The sequence below is a fragment of the Diospyros lotus genome, chromosome 1 (assembly GCF_014633365.1).
Source record: "Diospyros lotus cultivar Yz01 chromosome 1, ASM1463336v1, whole genome shotgun sequence".
In the NCBI taxonomy this organism is placed as follows: Eukaryota; Viridiplantae; Streptophyta; class Magnoliopsida; order Ericales; family Ebenaceae; genus Diospyros; species Diospyros lotus.
Genome location: NC_068338.1, coordinates 44916684 through 44935673, shown reverse-complemented (window position 1 = coordinate 44935673; position 18990 = coordinate 44916684). Strand labels below are relative to the sequence as shown.

The following is an 18990-nucleotide window of genomic DNA, read 5'->3' as shown; positions in this document are numbered from 1 at the left end:
TAAGAGAAAATGATTTTCAATTCTAAATTCATAAAGTCATTTTTTTATTTGCCCAACACTAACAAATTGTCATTTTTCAATTCAAAACATTTTTATGCATACGTGAGTGTGTGTGTGTGTGTAAATGCATACATTTACATACGAAGGAAGTAAAAAAAGAATTATGTTACTTGTACATCATTTTTGTATATCATAGGTTACACAAAGAGATTTTATGATCAAAATATCCCTCGTCACCATGCGCCTCACGAGAGACTTTTTTTTATCATTGATACACTTTTATATAATTCAAGATATACACAAAGGTGTACTAATAGTATTTTTCGTAGAAAAAAAGGGCCCTAAGTTCATTATAGCTTGGTTGAGATGGGTTGAAGTGTATTATTAAACAAATGTGGTTTTATCCTAATTAAGCTTATATTTGCATGATTCATAAATTAATAAATATATTCTCACCTTCATCCAATAGCACTGAGAACCTTTTAATTCTAAAAAAAAATATTTAAGAATGAATTAAATTTGTTTAATTATTTTAATTTATTTTACACCAGTTATTTAATAAATTTTTGTTAAAATAATTAGAATGATAACAACATAATTATTGTTGTTATTATTATTGAAAATAAAATAAAGGAGAAGTAAGCAAGCAGAGAAGCGGAAAATAAGAGATGGAGATTGGGCAATTGGAATGCTAAATTCTTGGGGGAAATAGATACGATAATGGAAAATGCCTATCTCCTCCTCCTCCTCCTCCTCCACAGCTCCGCATTTCCCGTCCAGATCAACTGCTTCTTCCAATCTCCGCCTTTGATTCTTCCCAATCCGACGGTCCCAATGCTCTCTCCCTAGATTTACCTCCAGCGATCTCCAGCACCAGCACGCCAAGCCAAGCCAAGCCTAGCCTAGCCTCCTCCTTCCTCGAGATTCCACCATTGCGGGCATGAATTACCGCTGATCGATCGGTCCCCTTCCCTTCGGATTCAATCTGGCTCTGAATGTGGTGCCGTCTTCTTCTTCTTCTTCTTCGGAATCATGATTTCGAATCCGAATTTGATCCTCTACGCCTGCGTTTCCAAGGGGACGACGATCCTCGCGGAATTCAATTGCCGGGACGCCGATCTCGCCGATCTCGCCTCCAGATGCCTCGAGAAAGCCCCCCAGTTTCACGCCACATTCTCTCACACCGTCCGCAAGAGGACCTTCACCTTCCTCCTCGATGATCCCCTCATCTACTTCACGATCTACGACGACGCTCTCGAGACGTCCGAGGCTCTGTGTTTTCTGAGGAGCGTCAGGGACGCCTTCCGTGAGATCAGAGTCAAGAGCGCCGGGGATTTGAGTTCGCACTCTTTTCAGGGCGAATTCAATCCAGTTTTCCACCAGCTGCTCACGCCAGCGCCGGCGACGGAGATGGAGTCGCCGCCGGACGCGCCGAAGCACGGCCACGCCGGGAGTTTCTCGGTGCCGCTGCTCAGTGGCGATTCGACGTCGAAGTGCCTGGTAATGATCAAGAAGAAGAAGAAGAAGAGGTTGTTTGGCGTTGACGCGAATGGCGAGAGCAAGGACGGATTGGCGGAGAACAAGGTGGACGTGTGCGACGACAACGGCGTTATTTTGAGCCGAGACTTTTCGAAGAGCGGATTGTTCGTCAACGATTCGCCGCACCAGAAGGCGAAGCACGTTTGGAAGAAGCATGTTTGGGTGGTATTGTCTCTGGACTTGATCGTGTGCTTTATCCTGTTCGCCATCTGGTTGTGGATTTGCAGAGGCTTCAAATGCATCGACGGTTGAATCAATCCTCTAGCACTGCAGCTTGCTTGTGAAACCAATCCAATCCAATCTGCCGGGCAATCAAATTGTAATATCCCCTGTTTTCTCCTGACAAAAAATTGAAGCCTTCTGTATGAATCTCAAGGTACATTATATAGTTATTTTCTCTACACTGTTCTTTGGCAAGGCCCTTCTTCTGCTACGCCTTAATACACTACTGCACACCTGCGGATTCTACAGGCTTATACGTATGCAAATATGGTTTCTCTGTTGTTTGTGATTTGAAGTAATTGAGTTACTTGATTGATTGGGCGCACTCCGATGGATTGCTGCAATAAAATGGTTTGTGTCTTAATGGAAAGTGAGAAGCAGGGTGAAGCTAACAAACTGGATGGATTGGATTAATTCCATACAGTTGGAAGATGATGGATTGCAGACTATTCTTGATAATCAGCCCTTTGGTTGCGTCTTTCTAAATTTTTGCTTTCCCTTCTGAAGCCCATTCAAGTACCAAAACCCAGTTCTCTCCTACACTCATAGCACAATTAACAGAGTTGTTGGTTTTAACAATTACAATTATTGTTAAAACCAATTAAAAATATACTGAACATTTCGTATAATCGCACTATCAACTAGAACAAAAAATCATTATTCTTTTCTTTCTTTCTTTCTTTTTTTCTCATACCGCTAGTAATAGCATATCCCAGTTTTCCATCCCGTTTCGTGCAATTCAAAGCATTCACAACTGGAAAGTTCTGTATTGGCCCTGCTTTTTGCAATCCTTCAGTTTCTTCCTTCAGCTCAAATAGCCTTGTGGAATTTGATTTAGAAATCAAAGTACCTACAATTATAGCGGCTTCATGAGTTAAAATCTTTATAGACGAATACACTTTATTGGTGGGTTTAAGTGAAAGCTTTAATACAGCCAACCTAAATTTCAAGAACAAAATTTGGTGGATTTATTGGATGTTTAAATCTATTTTTAAGTATTAGTATTTTATTAATTAGACTAACCAAAATTTAATATTTGACATTTACTAAACTAATCAAAACTTGACACCTTACTTAAAACCTAAAAATCCACAAAATCCCTGAATCACTGTCCAAATTGCAATTGTTGAAGCACAACACCAAGCAAAAGGTTGGCATCATCAGTGAGTGATCTGGAAAAGCCCTTCTGTCCAAGAGCAGGGCAGCAGGGTTGTGATTAGTCAAATTTGTCGGCAGCAGGCGCTTAGATGAGTGAAATTCTGAAGAGGCTTTGAGGTTTCAACAACAGAGACAGGACTGGCAGATTAAACCCAATAATGTTGCAATAAAGACGAGGTTTCTGAGGACCTTATTAAAAAAACGAAGATCCTGGCTCCAGCTGTATGTATCCAAGTTCCGGTGAGGAATGGCAAGCCAAGACGTGCGGCTATTTCTAATCTCTTCGCTCCTTTCACTCAGCAGTCACACAAGGCTTAATTTCCGAACTCGTGCAGGTACTATTTAAGGACAAAACTATTAATTATGGCGAGAATCATAGCCAGCGCCACTTTGAAGTCGTAGAAATGATACTTCATCTCCATAAAAAAATCAGTTATGATATCTTGAATTTATCTCCTTGATTAATGGAAATATCATTCATTGTTAAAAATAAAGTACATCACGCATTTTATGTGATAACTGAACTTTTTTTGGAATAAAAAGAAAATTTCTATAAAACTAACTTTGTGGTATAGAATAAGATAGATTGTTGGATTAAAGTACCGGCATGCAAAACAAAGATGAAAATATAACAATAAATGTGCGGTTAAATAAAAAATAAATTAAAAGTTAAAATATGAATATTTGTAATACAATAAAAGTATGTTTGATTACGTTACTTAAAATTTAATTCTAGGTAATATTACCTAGAAAACAAAAATCATCTCACCCATTTATAAAATAAATTCTATAAAAAAAAACTTTAAATGATTATACCATATATATTTTTTCATGAAAAAATTAAGAATATTTGATTATTTTTTATAAAAAATATATAATAATTACATATTTTTCATAAAAATATATGTAATCAAACACACTCTAAGATTAATTCCTACTAAAAAGTTGAGATGTTACAAACTTTTAAGAAATAAGCTTTTAAGAAATAATATAAGTTAATAGAGCCATACAAAATATATAAAATTATAAACAAAAAGCTATGGTCAAGCTCCGATTGAGATAAAAGTTTTAATATATTATTGTTATCTCATGTCTGCTTTTCGTGAAAAAATACCAATTGAAGTGGAGGGTTTCTTCAAACTAGAAAAGACTGGATCAACTATTCAATCAAATGATATTGAGCATGTTTCCCATCTCTTCTCGAGAAAACCCCCCAAAAGAATCTGAGACTCCGCATCTCTTCCCTTCACCAACTAAAGGATGAGCAAAGCGAATTAAACAACATTCTGAATAGGGGGGGGACAATCAGAGCCGTTCATGGTTACATGTCTTATTCAATACAAATTGCTAAAAGCTCAGATAAAATTACTAGCTAATAGTCTCTATTTTATTACAAAATCGTTAAGTAACAAAACACCAATAATTTATAACTCACGGATACCCCTAGTTGTAGATACAAAACAACATCCAAGCAGCAACTCTCATTCATGCCAGCTCCCATCGACATTAACTGTTCCCCCCCTAAGACTATACATGAAAATTAAATATTGTATTAATTGGGATAGCACTAGCATGCTGACAAAAATATCCATGGGCTGGAGAAGAAAATTCTTGGTGGATGAGACAGTACGGTACCTCCTGGTTTCGATTATAAAAGATTATTTGCAGGACAAACGAAAAAAAAAACACACACACACCTGCTAGAGTTTACCCACAGGGGGTAAGCTTCTTGTTACCTGCGCCCCGAGGATTATCGTCCTTCCAGTCGTCCCACGCCCTTGCCTTTTCTTGGGCTGCATCATCGTCTTCATCTTCTTCCTCACTGGGCCTCAACTTTGGGCCATCCTTGTACCATGATGAATTGGCTTCTTGCATAAGCTTGGCATTTCTCTCCTGGAATTTGTTCATCATCTCCATCTCCCTTAAGCCGGCTTCCTCAATGCTCATGGTTGGCAATCTATTTATTCCAAATAAACAAAAAAAAAAAAAAAAAACAGGGAGAAATAAGTGATCACGACAATATTATTCTTTTGTTGGATTCCCTTTACACCCTTCTGAACTGTTAGTTTGAACAGCATGGAAACAAACCTGTAACCAGGTTGGAAAACTTGGGCCGCCATCCTTTCCCTCTCAGTTGATAGGTTTCCACTCACAAGACTTGCAGGTCCGAAAATTATAGGCTGGTGTTTATGGTTATGTGCTTGTGAAATGTCAGCTCTTCCTTCTAAAACATCTTGAGCAAAAGCAGCGCAAGTAATCGGTTGTGCCGGTCTAGCATGTGGAGCTCGAGCCGCTGCATCTCGATGCCAAGCTTCTGCTCTCTTGGTGCGCTCATCAAGAATAGCCTGCGCGATCTCTTTTTCCCCTCCCTGGAAGAATCACAAGTTACTGAGATCACTAAAAAGATGAACACAGAATAGCGATCCCCATGGATAAGGCAAAGAATTGACAGTAAAGTTCAACCAAGTATACGTGATTACATAGAAAGAGACTGTTAAGCTGTCCAAGAAGAAAATCAGAAAAATAACAGTGGAGAAAAAAAGATGGAGCAACAATAAACAAGAAACAAATAAATGTAACAACAATATCAAAAGGAATCCCCAGAAGCAAAACCATGTTGCAATATGTTAAATTGGTTTTGTAATCTTTTAGATTATACTGTCTAACCTTTTCCAACCCTATTCTCGTGGCATCTTTGCTTAAGCCAGAACTGCTAGGCTTCTATTTGTATTCACTAAAAAAACCTAAAAGTAATGTTTAGTTGGTGACAACCGACTCTTGTTCATTGACAATAGCTCAAAATAGACAAGGAACCTCATCATTCACAAACAACGTACCGATGACAAAATTATATTCTCGGACACTCGGACACATCTATTATGCTACGAAGTATGAACAAGTTTAAATATAATTCATTCAGAATTTGGACCATCTAAATTTTTATCCCGCCCAGTGCAACAAAAATTGAGGCCATGAATGTTCCCTACTTCATGATAGGTGTCAACATTGCTGGTTATGACATAATTGAAACAGAGAAGCCACATTTACACTCAAATAAAAATATGTTGTTTAAATAGAGGAAATCATAATGGAGAATCCAGTTAACACCAGGGAATGGGAGGTATAACAAAAATACAGACCTAACTTGCTAGTGTAGTCCTCTACTCAAAACCTGAGATATCAATAATTTTTCATTTTCATTCTTGCACAAAAAGGATATGTATTTTCAACCTAGAATAATTTTTATACTTTGTTTCAGTGCATGTGTTTTGAAATGAACACTGACTCCATTGTGGTAAATCCACATGGAAAATTGTATGTTCTTCAAAGCAGCATCAAATACTTCTACAAAAGTTTATTTATCGGGAAAAACAAGAGTGCATAAACATAATTTGTGCTGCCTCAACTTAAATGCAAGTATACCTGTAGTTGCGTTTCCTTAATAGCTGAAAGCATCTCTTCTTCTTTCTTTAACATCTCCAGAAGATCAAAAGCCTATAACATGATTTCATGGAAAACGGTTGTAGTGAACTTCTAAAAATAGTCAATATGGAAAATTTCGTGTATAAAGCACAAAAAAGTTATAAAACCAACCTTACAAATAGCTAGAGAGATTGTAGTGAGCCATGCCTGCCAAAAAGGAAAAAAGAAAAAGCAATATAGTGATTTCAGGGAAAGCAAAAGTGAACAAGACAACCAAATATGTTCAACACACTTTAGACACAATAAAGGACTTTACTATGGATAAAATAAATGAAGTAATTAATCAACTGAAACCAGTTCATCGTTCATGGTTCAAAATTTGAATCCTACCATGACCACATTTACTAGATGAAAGAGCAATGCATAATGACCACATTTACTATATGGGTCTTTGGTACTCCAGCTAAGAAATGAATATGCAAACTGTCAGTACATAGTTTAACGAACAGCAACTTACACAGGAAAGTTAATGATAGAAAACCTTAGGTAGGTTTTTGTAATTACACAATCTAAATGATATTGTCAATTTGTGAATCAATTTATTCTCAAAGAAGATAAGAAACAACCAATAATTAAAGTATATATTTGGGTTTAAGTTAAATCTTTTCTCGACACATAAACATAATTAACAGAGATAACCACTGACCTCCCTCTCTTCTTCTCCATCATCATCTGACACATCTTCCTCCCCAGTCTCCACAGGTGTAGATAAAGCAGATGCTTTAGTTGAACGCCCACGTCGCTCCTTCCGCTCCTTTATCTCCAGCAGCTTTGACTCTGCATCTCTTTGCCGCTTGAAGCGAGCAATCTGAGGCATCACAAAGAAGAATCAGCACTTAAGTAAATGCAAGTTTCCAAACCCATGGAACCTCAAGTCACTAGTTGCTAAGATAATCAAAACGATAATCATCACTCATGTAGAATTTGGAGTAATAAAACTGAGGTTCAGCACTTAAACCTTCTTAGCCCTCCGGTCTGCAAAAGAATTTGGACCAGTTTGTGCAGATTCTAGCTCCTCTTCAGGCACAAGGTCCATTGCCTCGCAAAATGAAGTGAATTCCTACAGACGCAGACAGGTTGACAGAATTTCAATAGCTTTTTACTGTTGGTGGTATTCTATTTGGCTGTGCAGTGGGAAGGCAAAAAGGTGTTTTATGGGACAAAAGTGCTTATGAGCATTTTTTTACAGTGTTTGGCAAAAATTACGAAAACTATTTTCTGCTGTAAAGTAAAAGCATAAATTTAGAACTTCTGCCGTAAAGGAGAGGTATAAAAAAATAAGATTATTTTTAAGCAAAATCAACCCCATAGTTGTCAGAGTTGCCCTCAGCACAAAACGCAGAGGTGCAGCTCTGCGTGCCTCATCACCACTGTGGCACACAGCCATGCTTGAGGCACTGCCTAGGCACACAAGGCGCGCCTATTACAAGGTGCAAGGTGCAAGGTGCATAAGGCATGCATGCCTTATATTGATTTGATTGCATATTCTTGTATATTGGTGAGAGACAAACCAAGCAGTGTAAGTCAAAGGTCTGCTGGATCTCCCGCTCACCACTAGGATCCTTTGGCACTGATGTTCACTTGTTGGAGAACTACTAATGCCTATGTTCTGCTTCATTTTCCTTTCTTCCTTCTAATTTCTTTTGCAATTTACTGGATTTAGAATAAACTAGTTCTTTGTTGTAATTGTTTGTTGTTGTGTGCTCTACTTCAATTTTTTTTTTTCTTTTTTCTAATTTCTGTTGCAATTTAGAATAAACTAATTGTTAAGAAACAATTATTTTCATTGTATGCTCTACTGATTTTTTTTCTCTCTGCTAATTTCTTTTGCAATTTAAAAGAACCTAATTATTTTTCTGTCACTATTTTTTTCTGTGATATGCTGTATGTTTTTTCTTTCTTCTAATTGCAAAAAAAATAGAAGAAACTAATTGTTTTCCTATAATTTTGCAATGTGTTCTACTATAATTTTTTCTTTCCTCTAATCTCTTATGTTATGACTTTTGTACTAGATTAGGATTATATGTGTAAGCAGTTAGTTCATGTATGCTGGCATTTGTATGTTCCCTTTTCTGTTCTATGGTTAGAATAAGTATTCTTCTAGAAGGTATGTTTCTAGAAGGGCAGCTGACCGATTTAGTTAGTTCCGATCAGTCGGGTAGTTGGTTAGTTATTGCAACTCATAACCCTATAGTCTATAAATAGGGATCGTGAGGCAAGGCAGCGTGTGTGCTTCATTCCGAGAAAGTTTCTTTGTTTCTATCTTGTGGCTTGGGATTGATTGAGAGGTTGAGAGAGCAAGGCTGGTGTCAGCTTCCCGAAGCAGACAACAGTTTCTAATCAAACAATAGAATAGGAATGAAGGGAACAGAAAGAAAGAGAAGGGAATTATGCAGAAAGAAAGGGAAGAGAGAGAGAGAAGAAACAAAAGATTCTCTGTTATCTCGTACAAAACCGTAGGAGGGAATTCAACACTATATATAGCTGGATTTTTATCCTCCTGTGAGTTGTAACCGCTCACATGCATGAGAATGTACCTGTTGCTAATGCAGCAACTAATTTAGTACAACCCTCATAGCTAGCTACTACCATAGCTCTGTTTTACCCCTTAACTATAGTTAATTACAACAAACTCCCCTTACAGCAGGTTATTACATGACAATACCCCCCTCATCAAAATTTTCTTGTCCTCAAGAAATACTAAGGAGGCTTGCCGCTTGTGGAAACTGATTAGTAGATTTGGGAGGTATTCCCAAGTATTATTATCCGAGTGTAGACCCAACCAGTTGACTAATACTTGAGGAATGGGGGACTCCATGCTTGTAGATCACTCTTTTATCCAGAATGGCCCGGGGTTCTTTAGGCTACACCTCACTTTGTATAGAATTAGGCAGGGTGGGTCTGACTTCTTGTTTGGACACTGATTTCTTGAGAAGCGAAACATAAAATACTGGATGAATGTTAGAATTCTCTGGAAGCTGTGGTTTGTAAGCCACACTACCCACCCTAGCAGTTATGAGGAATGGACCATAGCATTTGGGTTGCAACTTTGAGAGAGGTCCTAGAGATAGGGATTTCAGATGCCTTGGGTGTAATTTCAAGTAGACACTTTCCCCTTCTTGGAAGGGCCTGTCACTTCTCTTTCCATCCGCGAATTGTTTCATTCGGTTCTTGGAATTGGCCAGCTCGATCTTGATCACTTGTAGAGCCTGCTGCCTTTGCTGGAGGTAGATATCTTGGGTCGCCACTGAGGATGTCTCTCCAACCGCCAGAAGTAGTGGTGGTTTGTAACCATAAAGTGCTTCAAAAGGAGACCTTTTGATGGCACTATGGTGGCAAGAATTCTACCACCATTGAGTAGTGGCCAGCCACTTGTGCCATGATTTTGGTTGCAGGAAGCATATACATCTCAAGTACATTTCTACGCTTTGGTTTACCTTTTCCGTTTGCCCATCCGATTCTGGGTGATAGGCGGTTGACATGTTCAACTTGACTCCCAATAGTCGCATTGGCTCCTTCCAAAGCAGGCTAGTGAAAATCTTATCCCTGTCTGATACTATAGCCTTGGGCATTCCATGCAATGCTACTATCTGATCCATGAAGATTTTAGCAATTTCTCTGGCAGTATATGGATGAGACAGCCCCACAAAGTGGTTGTACTTGGTGAATCTATCTACTATTACCATAATACAATCCTTACCTTTTGACCTTGGAAGTCTTTCAATGAAGTCCATGGAGATGCTCTCCCAAGGCCCCCCTAGAACGTTCAATGGCTACAATAGTCCCGGATAGGCCACATTTTCTGTTTTGCACCTCTTGCAAGTGTCACACCCCATTACAAATTCCATAACATCCTTCTTTAATCCTGGCTATTGAAAGAGTTGTCTCACCTTATGATAAGTATTGACAATGCCCGAATGTCCTCCCATAGGTGAATTGTGCCCATAGGTGAATTGTGCAAAGCGTCAATCACCTTGTGTTTGAGTCTTCTGTCATTTCCCAAAACCATCCTTCCCTGATACCTGATGATGCCATTTACCAAGGTATACCCTGGTTTAGCAGTTGGGTTGACCACTAACTGCTGCAGCAATTCTTTAGCTGTCCCATCTGCTTCATAGCTTGCATTAACTTCTTGGCACCAATCTGGGACCACCACAGTTAAAGCAGCCGTTTGACCCTTTTCAAAACACTGCGACAAGGCATCTGCTGCCTTGTTTTCCTTCCCTTTTCTATATTGAATGGAATAGTCAGTCCCATTAGTTTTGTCATTCCCTTTTGTTGTAAATGAGTGTTCAGCCGTTGTTGCAATAAAAATTTCAGACTTTCATGGTCTGTTTTGATCATAAATGTGCCTCCTTCCAAATAGTGGCGCCATTTATCCACTGCCATCAATACAACCAGCAACTCCTTCTCATATATACTTAATCCTAGGTACTTAGGTGCCAAGGCTTGGCTCAAGAAAGCTAGGGGTTTGCCCTCTTAAACCAACACAGCCCCAATTCCACTAGCACATGCATTCGTTTCAAGTATGAAGGGTTTGCTAAAATCCTGACAAACCTAACGTGGGAACATTGCTGACAGCTTGCTTAAGGTCTACAAATGCTCTTTCTGCCTCTTGACTTCGATGGAACCCATCATTCTTCAATAATTCAGTCAGGGGTCACCTGATGATTCCATAGTTTTAGACAAACCGACGGTAATAGCCAGTTAGCCCCAGAAATCCCCTAAGCCCCCTTACATTGGTAGGTTGTGGCCAGCCTAACATGGCTGCCACTTTGCTAGGATCCGTGCTCACTCTTCTTTTAGATATGATGTGGCCTAAGTATTCCACTTGTTCTTGAGCAAAGGCACATTTTGACTCTTTAATATACAATTGATTGAACCTAAGGACCTCAAAGGTGACTTTTAGATGGTAGATGTGCTGATCAAAGGAAGGGCCGTAGATTAGAATATCATCAAAAAACACCAAAATGGATTTGCAGAGGTAGGGTTCAAAGATTCAATTCATCAAGGATTGGAAAGTAGCCGGGTCGTTAGTCAAACCGAAAGACATTACAAGAAATTCATAATGCCCTTGATGAGTCTTGAAGGCCGTTTTGTGAATATCTTCGGGTTTCATCCGAATTTGATGATAACCCGACCTAAGATCTAATTTGGTAAAAACAATGGCATGCTTAAGTTCATCAAGTAAGTCTTCTACTATAGGTATGGGAAACTTGTCTTTGATGGTTATGGAGTTTAGTTGTCGGTAATCAACACAAAATCTCCATGAACCATATTTTTTTTTAACAAGCAAAATAGGCGAGGCAAAAGGACTGTTGCTGGGCTGGATGATAGATTTGCTTAACATATCTTTGATAAGTAGCTCAATTTCAGATTTCTATTTAGGGGAGTATCGGTATGATCTTAGGTTCACAGGCTCGACTTGAGGTTTTAGGTTAATAGAATGATCAAAAGCTCTTTTGGGTGGAAGGAAGTGGGGTTCAACAAAGAGGTCCTTATACTCAATCAAAAGTAGATTAAGAGAGTCTAGTTCTTGTACCTTTCTTTGGCTGGATGTCTTATTGCTGACCACCACACATATCTCTCCTCCTTGTTTAGGGGTTTCATCGAAATTTCCACTGCATGGAGGGAGAAGAGTTGAGCCACCTTTGGAAATCTACCCCTGGACATTCTTCGCAGCCGTTTACCTGAGATGACATTACACACTCCCACCTCCAGATTGCTCGTTAGGACCTTTTTGTTGCCATCCTTCTCGAAAGTCACCTCCATCTTATTGAAATCGAAGCTGATTGGACTAACTCCCTTCATCCAATCCACCCCCAACACTACATCACAACCCCCTAACTTGAGCAACCTCAGATCTGTTGAAATTTTTTCTCCGTTCATCTCCCAGCAAAAACCCTTACAAGACGACTGACTCATCACCTTGTTGTCGTTGACAACCGTTACTAATAGGGGATGGGACAGGCTTACCTCACACCCAAGCCTCCTTGCCACAGCTTCATCCAAGAAGCTGTGAGTACTCCCACTATCTATGAGAACCATGATCGGCTGATTGTTTACTCTTCCTTCCACCTTGATAACCTTACTATTGTTCACCCCCTTCAAGGCATGTAAAGAGATCTCCCCTTGGTCCTCCTCCTCGTTTTCTAATAGTTCTCCTACTTCCTCAGTTTCCTCGTCTTCCCCTTCTGCCTCTTACACTTGTGTCCCATTAAGTACCTATCCCCACATTTGTAGCATAAGCCAACTACCAACCTTTGCTCCATCAGCTAACCTCCAGTGACTAGAACAAGATTGGTGGAAGGTAGGGCCAGGACGCCTCTACCATTGGACCCTCCTTCTCTTGGTGTCAACCTATTTACTACTTGCCACCCTCCTGTTATCACCCCCCTCGTTTGATTCCTCTGTTTTTTCATCATTGCCTCAATGATCATTTCCTGCAACCGTGCACTTTCCACGGCCTACTTCACCATATGGGGCTGTAACATTTCTACCATAGATCGCACCTTATCCCCTAAGCCGCTGATGAAGCTTGAGACATAGTACTCCTCAGATAACTGAGGGTTGTGCACCATCATCATCGATCTCAGCTCCTCAAATTTCTATTGATAGACTTGGACCATTCCTTCTTGTTTGAGCTTATTAAACTCTTCGATTACATCCCTCATGCTTTTATCTCCGAACCTCACACAGAGGTCCTCTACAAACACACTCCAAGGGCTTCCCTCTTTAATCGCAAGCCATGCCTGATACCAAGCATCTCCCATATCATTCAAGTAAGCAAAAGCTAAAGTGATCTTCTGCTGTTCTGGAATTTGATATAGGGAGAAGACTTACTCACATCTTCGTGTCCACCACCTCGGATTCTCCCCCTCAAACAATGGAATCTCGAGCTTCGGCATGGGGTAATTCGGGTTGTGTCGATTAATCGGGGCTCCCTGTCTCCTTTCTCTTACATTCTCCCCCTCCGTGTCCGCATCGAACTCAAACTCCGACATTCCTATCGATCGCATTCTACTCTCACTCCAGGAAAAATGGGCTCCGTTCTTTCCCTCAGGGAAAACTCATGAGAGAGCCTTATCGGTTGTTGATTGGTGAACATTCGCGCAATCAACTGCATTTGCTCCATCAACTGTTCCCATAACAAGGTACTTTGCTCGCGACTCTCCACCCTCCATTGTTCCATTGTTTGGTCGATCCAGGAATCTACACTAGCTCCAATAGAGGTTTCGGGCGTTCCCACTCGATTTTGCATCTCTGTTATTACCGTCGTCACCTGTTGTAGCTAAGACTCCATTTGTTTCATCCTCGTTCCGTCGGCCATGGTTATAATTTCTTATGAGTACCGCTTGACGCCCAAGAGCTTGGTCTGATACCAGGATTGTCAGCTTCTCGAAGCGGACAACAGTTTCCGATCAAATAGTAGAATAGGAATTAAGGGAACAGAAAGAAAGAGAAGGGGATTATGCAGGAAGAAAGGGGGAGAGAGAGAGAGGGAATCAAAAGATTCTCTGATATCTCGTACATAACCATAGGAGGGAATTCAGCACTATATATAGCTGGATTCCGATCCCCCCATGAGCTGTAACCGCCCACATGCATGAGAATGTACTTGTTGCTAATGTAGTAACTAATTTGGTACAACCCTCACAGCTAGCTACTACCATATTGCTCTGTTTTACCCCTTAACTATAGTTAATTACAGCAAACTCCCCTTACAGTAGGTTATTACATGACAGCTAGGGATAAGTCTTGTAATTTCTAGAATCCAATTAACTTTCAGTGTAAATGGGTTGGGTAAGATTCGGGAATTCATTGTAATCATCCTAAAGGTTGTTTCAAGATAGATAGTGGATTGGAAGGAAGCAGCTTCAGTCTGGACGTAGGTCTCATTTTGAGACCGAACCAAGATACATCTCTTGTTGTTCATACTGTTTTCTTTATTCTTGTTTGTGCGTCCTATCGTTTGTATTCTTGGAAGTGTAGAGTGTTATTTCTATGAGTTATCCGATTGGCAAAGTCTTGGGATCGATGTGTTCTACTCTAACATCTTATGTAGTTAGAAGAAACTAATTGCTTTTCTGCAAGAATGTTAGTTGTTATTATAGGGTTGGTTATTTTTGCAAGACAGAAATACATGGAAGTCTAGAATTCATGTAGCTAACCCCGCATAGTGAGATAAAGGCTGGAGATGTTATTGTTGTTGTTGTTTATAGGGTTGGTTATTTGTCATTTATGATTTAATGAGTTCACATCTACCCCCTTATGAGAACATATTGAAAGGAATAGTGTATAAATATCTTTTTAAGCATTTTGAATAAATGTGTGCTTCATGTGCCTAAGGCTCGTCCTTCACCTTGCGCCTAGTGCCTAGGCCCCAAGCACTACTTGGAACCTCAATGCGCCTTGCGCCTTTGACAACTATGATCATTCCCCAATAAACATTTAAAATTGCAAACTTCACAATATTAAATAACAATTAACTACATAAACACTTAGATCAATACTATTTCTGGTAATTTTATTGATTAAAAACATCACTTTCAATCATTGGACAAACACACATAACAACACTAAAAACATTTCTCAAGTGATCAGGCCAAACAATAATCTGTTTTTCCTTAAATGTAATTCTCATAAAACTATTTTTGAGAGAAGTGATTATCATAAGAGCAGAAATTTCACGGCAATGCCAAAGGGGGCACTAAGAACTATGACTTAAGAACAGAACAATCACCTTCAGCTTTGCCTGTGAAGCCTTAACAATTTGGATCCTATCACCCTCTGCAGTTTTTTCTGTTAACTCAGCAAGATAATATGGCACCTGCATTATAAGAACTATAAATCTCGGAGCAAAAAGATTGATCTGGGATTACCCCTTGTGAGAAAGAGATACTGTGCAAAGCTCAAGATCCAATTCATGGGTAGAAACTTCACAATGTAATTACCAAACCAAACCAGCTAACTTATTCTTGTTAATTAGGTATGAAATTAAACCAGTGATTTGATAAGACAAAGTAAACCAATAACTTATTCTTGTTAATTAGGTATGAAATTAAATATTCGACCCTGCCTTATTCATCATGCTTATGTTCTCCACTCAGACAGCTATGCCTTCTCATCCTGAATGTAATGAAATAAATAAATAGGATATAAAGGAGGAAATGTTGGCATATACAAATCTGAACTTGATGTTGAACCACACGTTCTAATTTATCACGATCATCAAAAAACAATTAAAATTAGAAAGACCACACAATTGAACATACAGGTTATAGATGATATTCATTATCTTCCAGCCCATTTTTAAAACTCCCAAAAAGAAATCATAAATTTAAATGTGAATGCACAGAATCCAAGATTGTCCGTCTCTGGATCCTGTTAAGCTTTTTTTTAAAATAATATATCCAATAATCAATCAAATATTTAGTTTGACAAATAATCTGGGATGTGGAATCTCCATACGAGAACAACAATATGTCAAGCCTTAATCTCACTAGGTGGAGTGGGGTGCGTGCAAGGGCAGATCTAGGACTTTTATGTGGTGGGGGCACAATTTATAATATGAAATTATCATTCACAAAATTTATAAATTATAGAACCTCACTTAACATAAAAACAAATATCTTTTCATGATATATTAAATAAATACAACAAAAAATCAAAAGATACATAAAGTTCAGATATCTAGTCAATATTTTCAAAAGAAAAAAGAAAGAGAAATACGTAAATTGGAAAAAAAAAAAAAAAAAGGCAAACCTAGAGATTTTAAAAAGCATCTTTAAACCAGATGAAGTGTTCTTGTAAATGGCTCAAACCACAGGCGTCTAAGTGCAATTTCCCATAACTTCTTTATGAACTAGTGATTTTAAAGTACAAAGTGAAAGACCATCCTGTCAGCTCAGCTAATAAATTAAGAAATTTTTGGCAAACTCAAGTTCTTGTAAGTTAGGTTACAAACTTCTTTTGCAAATTTTAATATTTAATAGAAATGGAAAAAGCACAATTATGACAACCATGATTTTGGAAGGTTAATAACTAACTGAACATAAATTAAATATATACCACTATCATAGTTTAAATACATAAAATTCTGCATTTAAAAACATTTAAAGATACCAATTCAGGAATGAAGAAGCACATAATAGTAATTCTCGTATGTAATTCTGACTTCTATGATACTCTGAAATTTTTCATCAACAGAAGATTTGTGGGGAATATTTATCAGAGTTTTGGAAGCACATAGACACACATATCAGTGGAGGATTTAACTGTCAGTGAATCTACCTCTTACCGGAGGACAACTAGAGACTTGAAGGTTTGCAATTGTCCGACTAACTGTTTTTTCGAGGATTTAGATTTTTCTGTGCTATAATTTTGTGAATCAGAGAGGCCTGTGGTGGCTGAACAACTGGAGCAAGCAGTGCGTTTCTTTTGAAATGGAGGATGCACCACCACCAGAACCATCAGGCCTTGACGTGCCCCCACTGTGACTCATTCCAGCGGTGACAAATCCTGCGTCAGCCCACAACCACAGCTCCAAATTGAACCCCATGATGCACTGTGGGGGCACATGGCCCCACTCTGGATCCACCCCTCGATGCATGAGTTCTGGCTTGTCAATCATTTCTATTTATGCCCAACTGGAATCTCCATAGTTATGGAATGACAACAAGTACAACAATATATCCAGCTTTAATCTCACTAGGTAGAGTCAGGTGCATGAATTCTAGCTCAGCGATCATTTCTATGTATACCCAGGTGGATCCCCATATTTATGGAAAATGTTTTGAACTTTCTAACCATTCTAATTTCTCTGTGGGCATAAGCCATGACATGCTAACATTTTTTCCCTATATTTTCAGTTAGGAGGAGACCCTGACGCCACCCCTTTACATGGGGCTCAAACTGTGAATTCTATTCCCCAATTTGGTGGTTCTATGGCAACCCTTGGCAGTCATAGCATCTAGAGTGTAGCATCCAAATTCAATTATCATACTAATTTTAGAGTCTTACAATGGGCTGGGAAAATGCCATAAAATGTTACAATGACACCCTCAAGAGAACGAATTTCAACATTTTGAGCCATGATAAATATGGGTTTTATTAGCTGCTTTTCTTTTCTTTTTTTTCATTTCTTCAACTGAATGCATTAATTAGTCAATGCACCAACATTAAAATGGATTTTATTAGTCTACTAATAGAAAAAAGGAAAACGAATTGAGTCCTGCGAAGTCTCAAAAACTATATTTACCAACAGATATTTGAGATTCGTTGTGCTGATGTCATCTTTCGTCTCGTTAGCAGAAAACAACCCTAATTTGCTTATCATGTCATCGCACTGCCGCAAAGCTTTGCATCCCCTCCTCACCATTTCCTGCAAAATCCGTAAATCAAGCCCTCGAATTCATCCAATCAACACACAATTCAATACAACATCTCATTCGGACATAGTATATAACCACACACGCATTCACATGACCATGTACGAGGAGATTACCTGATCAGCGCCAGATTCGGACGCCGTTACGTGGATCCTCCGAGCCTGCTCGAAGAGTGAAGGCAGGGGCATCTCTTCCATCTTCGCTTTACCAATCGGCGACGGAGCCGAGATCAGAAAGATGAAACGAGAATCGAATTGGAAAGTATGGGCTAGGGTTTGTGGACGAGCTCTAGGCGTATGTCGGCCCCTATGTAAATGTAAATATTGTATGTATAAGGTATGTATGTACAGGGCAAAGACCGGCCCCCAAACTTTAAAGACAATTGAAGAAGGTTGGGCGACGGTCTTGTCATCCTCATCCTAGATTTTTATATATTTATATATATAAATATATATATACATTTATTTAAATAATTTTTTTATCAATATATATAAACTCAATCTTGAACTTTTTATTTTAATTTAACTTGAAATTATCATTCTTGCGCTTTTTTCGGTCGCTTGTGTTCTTGATTTCAACATAAAAAATAAATTACAATCAAACCTTTAACCCTTACTTAAGTCGAGCATCAAATTTATGATCTATTGATATTAATTTCAACGTATCATTTACCTACTACATAACTTATGACTTAAGAATTTTAATTTAACTTTTTAATATTCACTTCTAATCTATTTTTTTAAAAAAATTAATTTTATACTATCATCACTAAATATCTACTTTCTTCATTTAAAATACCTCTATTTAAATGTAATAAAGAAAAATATCGATTAACCAATAAAAAATAAGGATTGGAAAGGGAAAAGATGGCGAAAGAGTTAAAGAGAGGATCAAGAATTCACTTTAAATAAAAGTAGTCATTTGTGACATTGGAAGGAGGGAATAATTTTTTTTATATCATGAAACTACAAATTCATTTCACAAATAAGATTTAAAAATATAATAATGAAAGTTACTAAAGAAAAAGACTCTAAAAACTTGAGTGGACAAACGGGTGCCCAGTGGGACAAAGAAATGCACCACTCTAACCTAATACGCAACAAATGTGAACAACGTATAGGAAACATCCAACAAATCAATAATTTAAAATATAAAATGATCATGTGTAGATGGATGTTTACGTGTTGAAATAATGCAA

At 38.4% G+C, this 18990-nt stretch overlaps 2 protein-coding genes across 2 annotated transcripts; one reads left to right on the top strand and one right to left on the bottom strand.

Moving 5' to 3' along the window:
* The first annotated feature begins 675 nt into the window (after positions 1-675).
* LOC127788816 (phytolongin Phyl2.2) lies at positions 676-2056 on the top strand. Its single transcript, XM_052317448.1, has one exon. It carries the CDS (start codon positions 1033-1035, stop codon positions 1789-1791), a length of 759 nt encoding a protein of 252 aa, XP_052173408.1. The 5' UTR covers positions 676-1032; the 3' UTR covers positions 1792-2056.
* A 2223-nt stretch (positions 2057-4279) lies between these two features.
* On the bottom strand, positions 4280-18146 carry LOC127788809 (PP2A regulatory subunit TAP46). Its single transcript, XM_052317442.1, has 9 exons — positions 17909-18146; positions 17663-17785; positions 15146-15232; positions 7361-7462; positions 7049-7210; positions 6514-6549; positions 6343-6414; positions 5008-5288; positions 4280-4876 (listed from the first exon to the last, which is right to left on the bottom strand). The coding sequence occupies exons 1-9, from the start codon at positions 17987-17989 to the stop codon at positions 4627-4629; spliced, it is 1194 nt and encodes a 397-aa protein (XP_052173402.1). The 5' UTR covers positions 17990-18146; the 3' UTR covers positions 4280-4626.
* Positions 18147-18990: the final 844 nt, after the last annotated feature.

Excerpts from the sequence above, each read along its gene's own strand:
- LOC127788816 (XM_052317448.1), top strand. The coding sequence starts at position 1,033 with ATGATTTCGAATCCGAATTTGATCCTCTACGCCTGCGTTTCCAAGGGG.
- LOC127788809 (XM_052317442.1), bottom strand. The coding sequence starts at position 17,989 with ATGGAAGAGATGCCCCTGCCTTCACTCTTCGAGCAGGCTCGGAGGATC. Across the intron at positions 6,415-6,513 it reads TCTCTCTAGCTATTTGTAAG|GCTTTTGATCTTCTGGAGAT; the intron begins GTTGGTTTTATA and ends ATCATGTTATAG. Across the intron at positions 4,877-5,007 it reads GTTTTCCAACCTGGTTACAG|ATTGCCAACCATGAGCATTG; the intron begins GTTTGTTTCCAT and ends TGGAATAAATAG.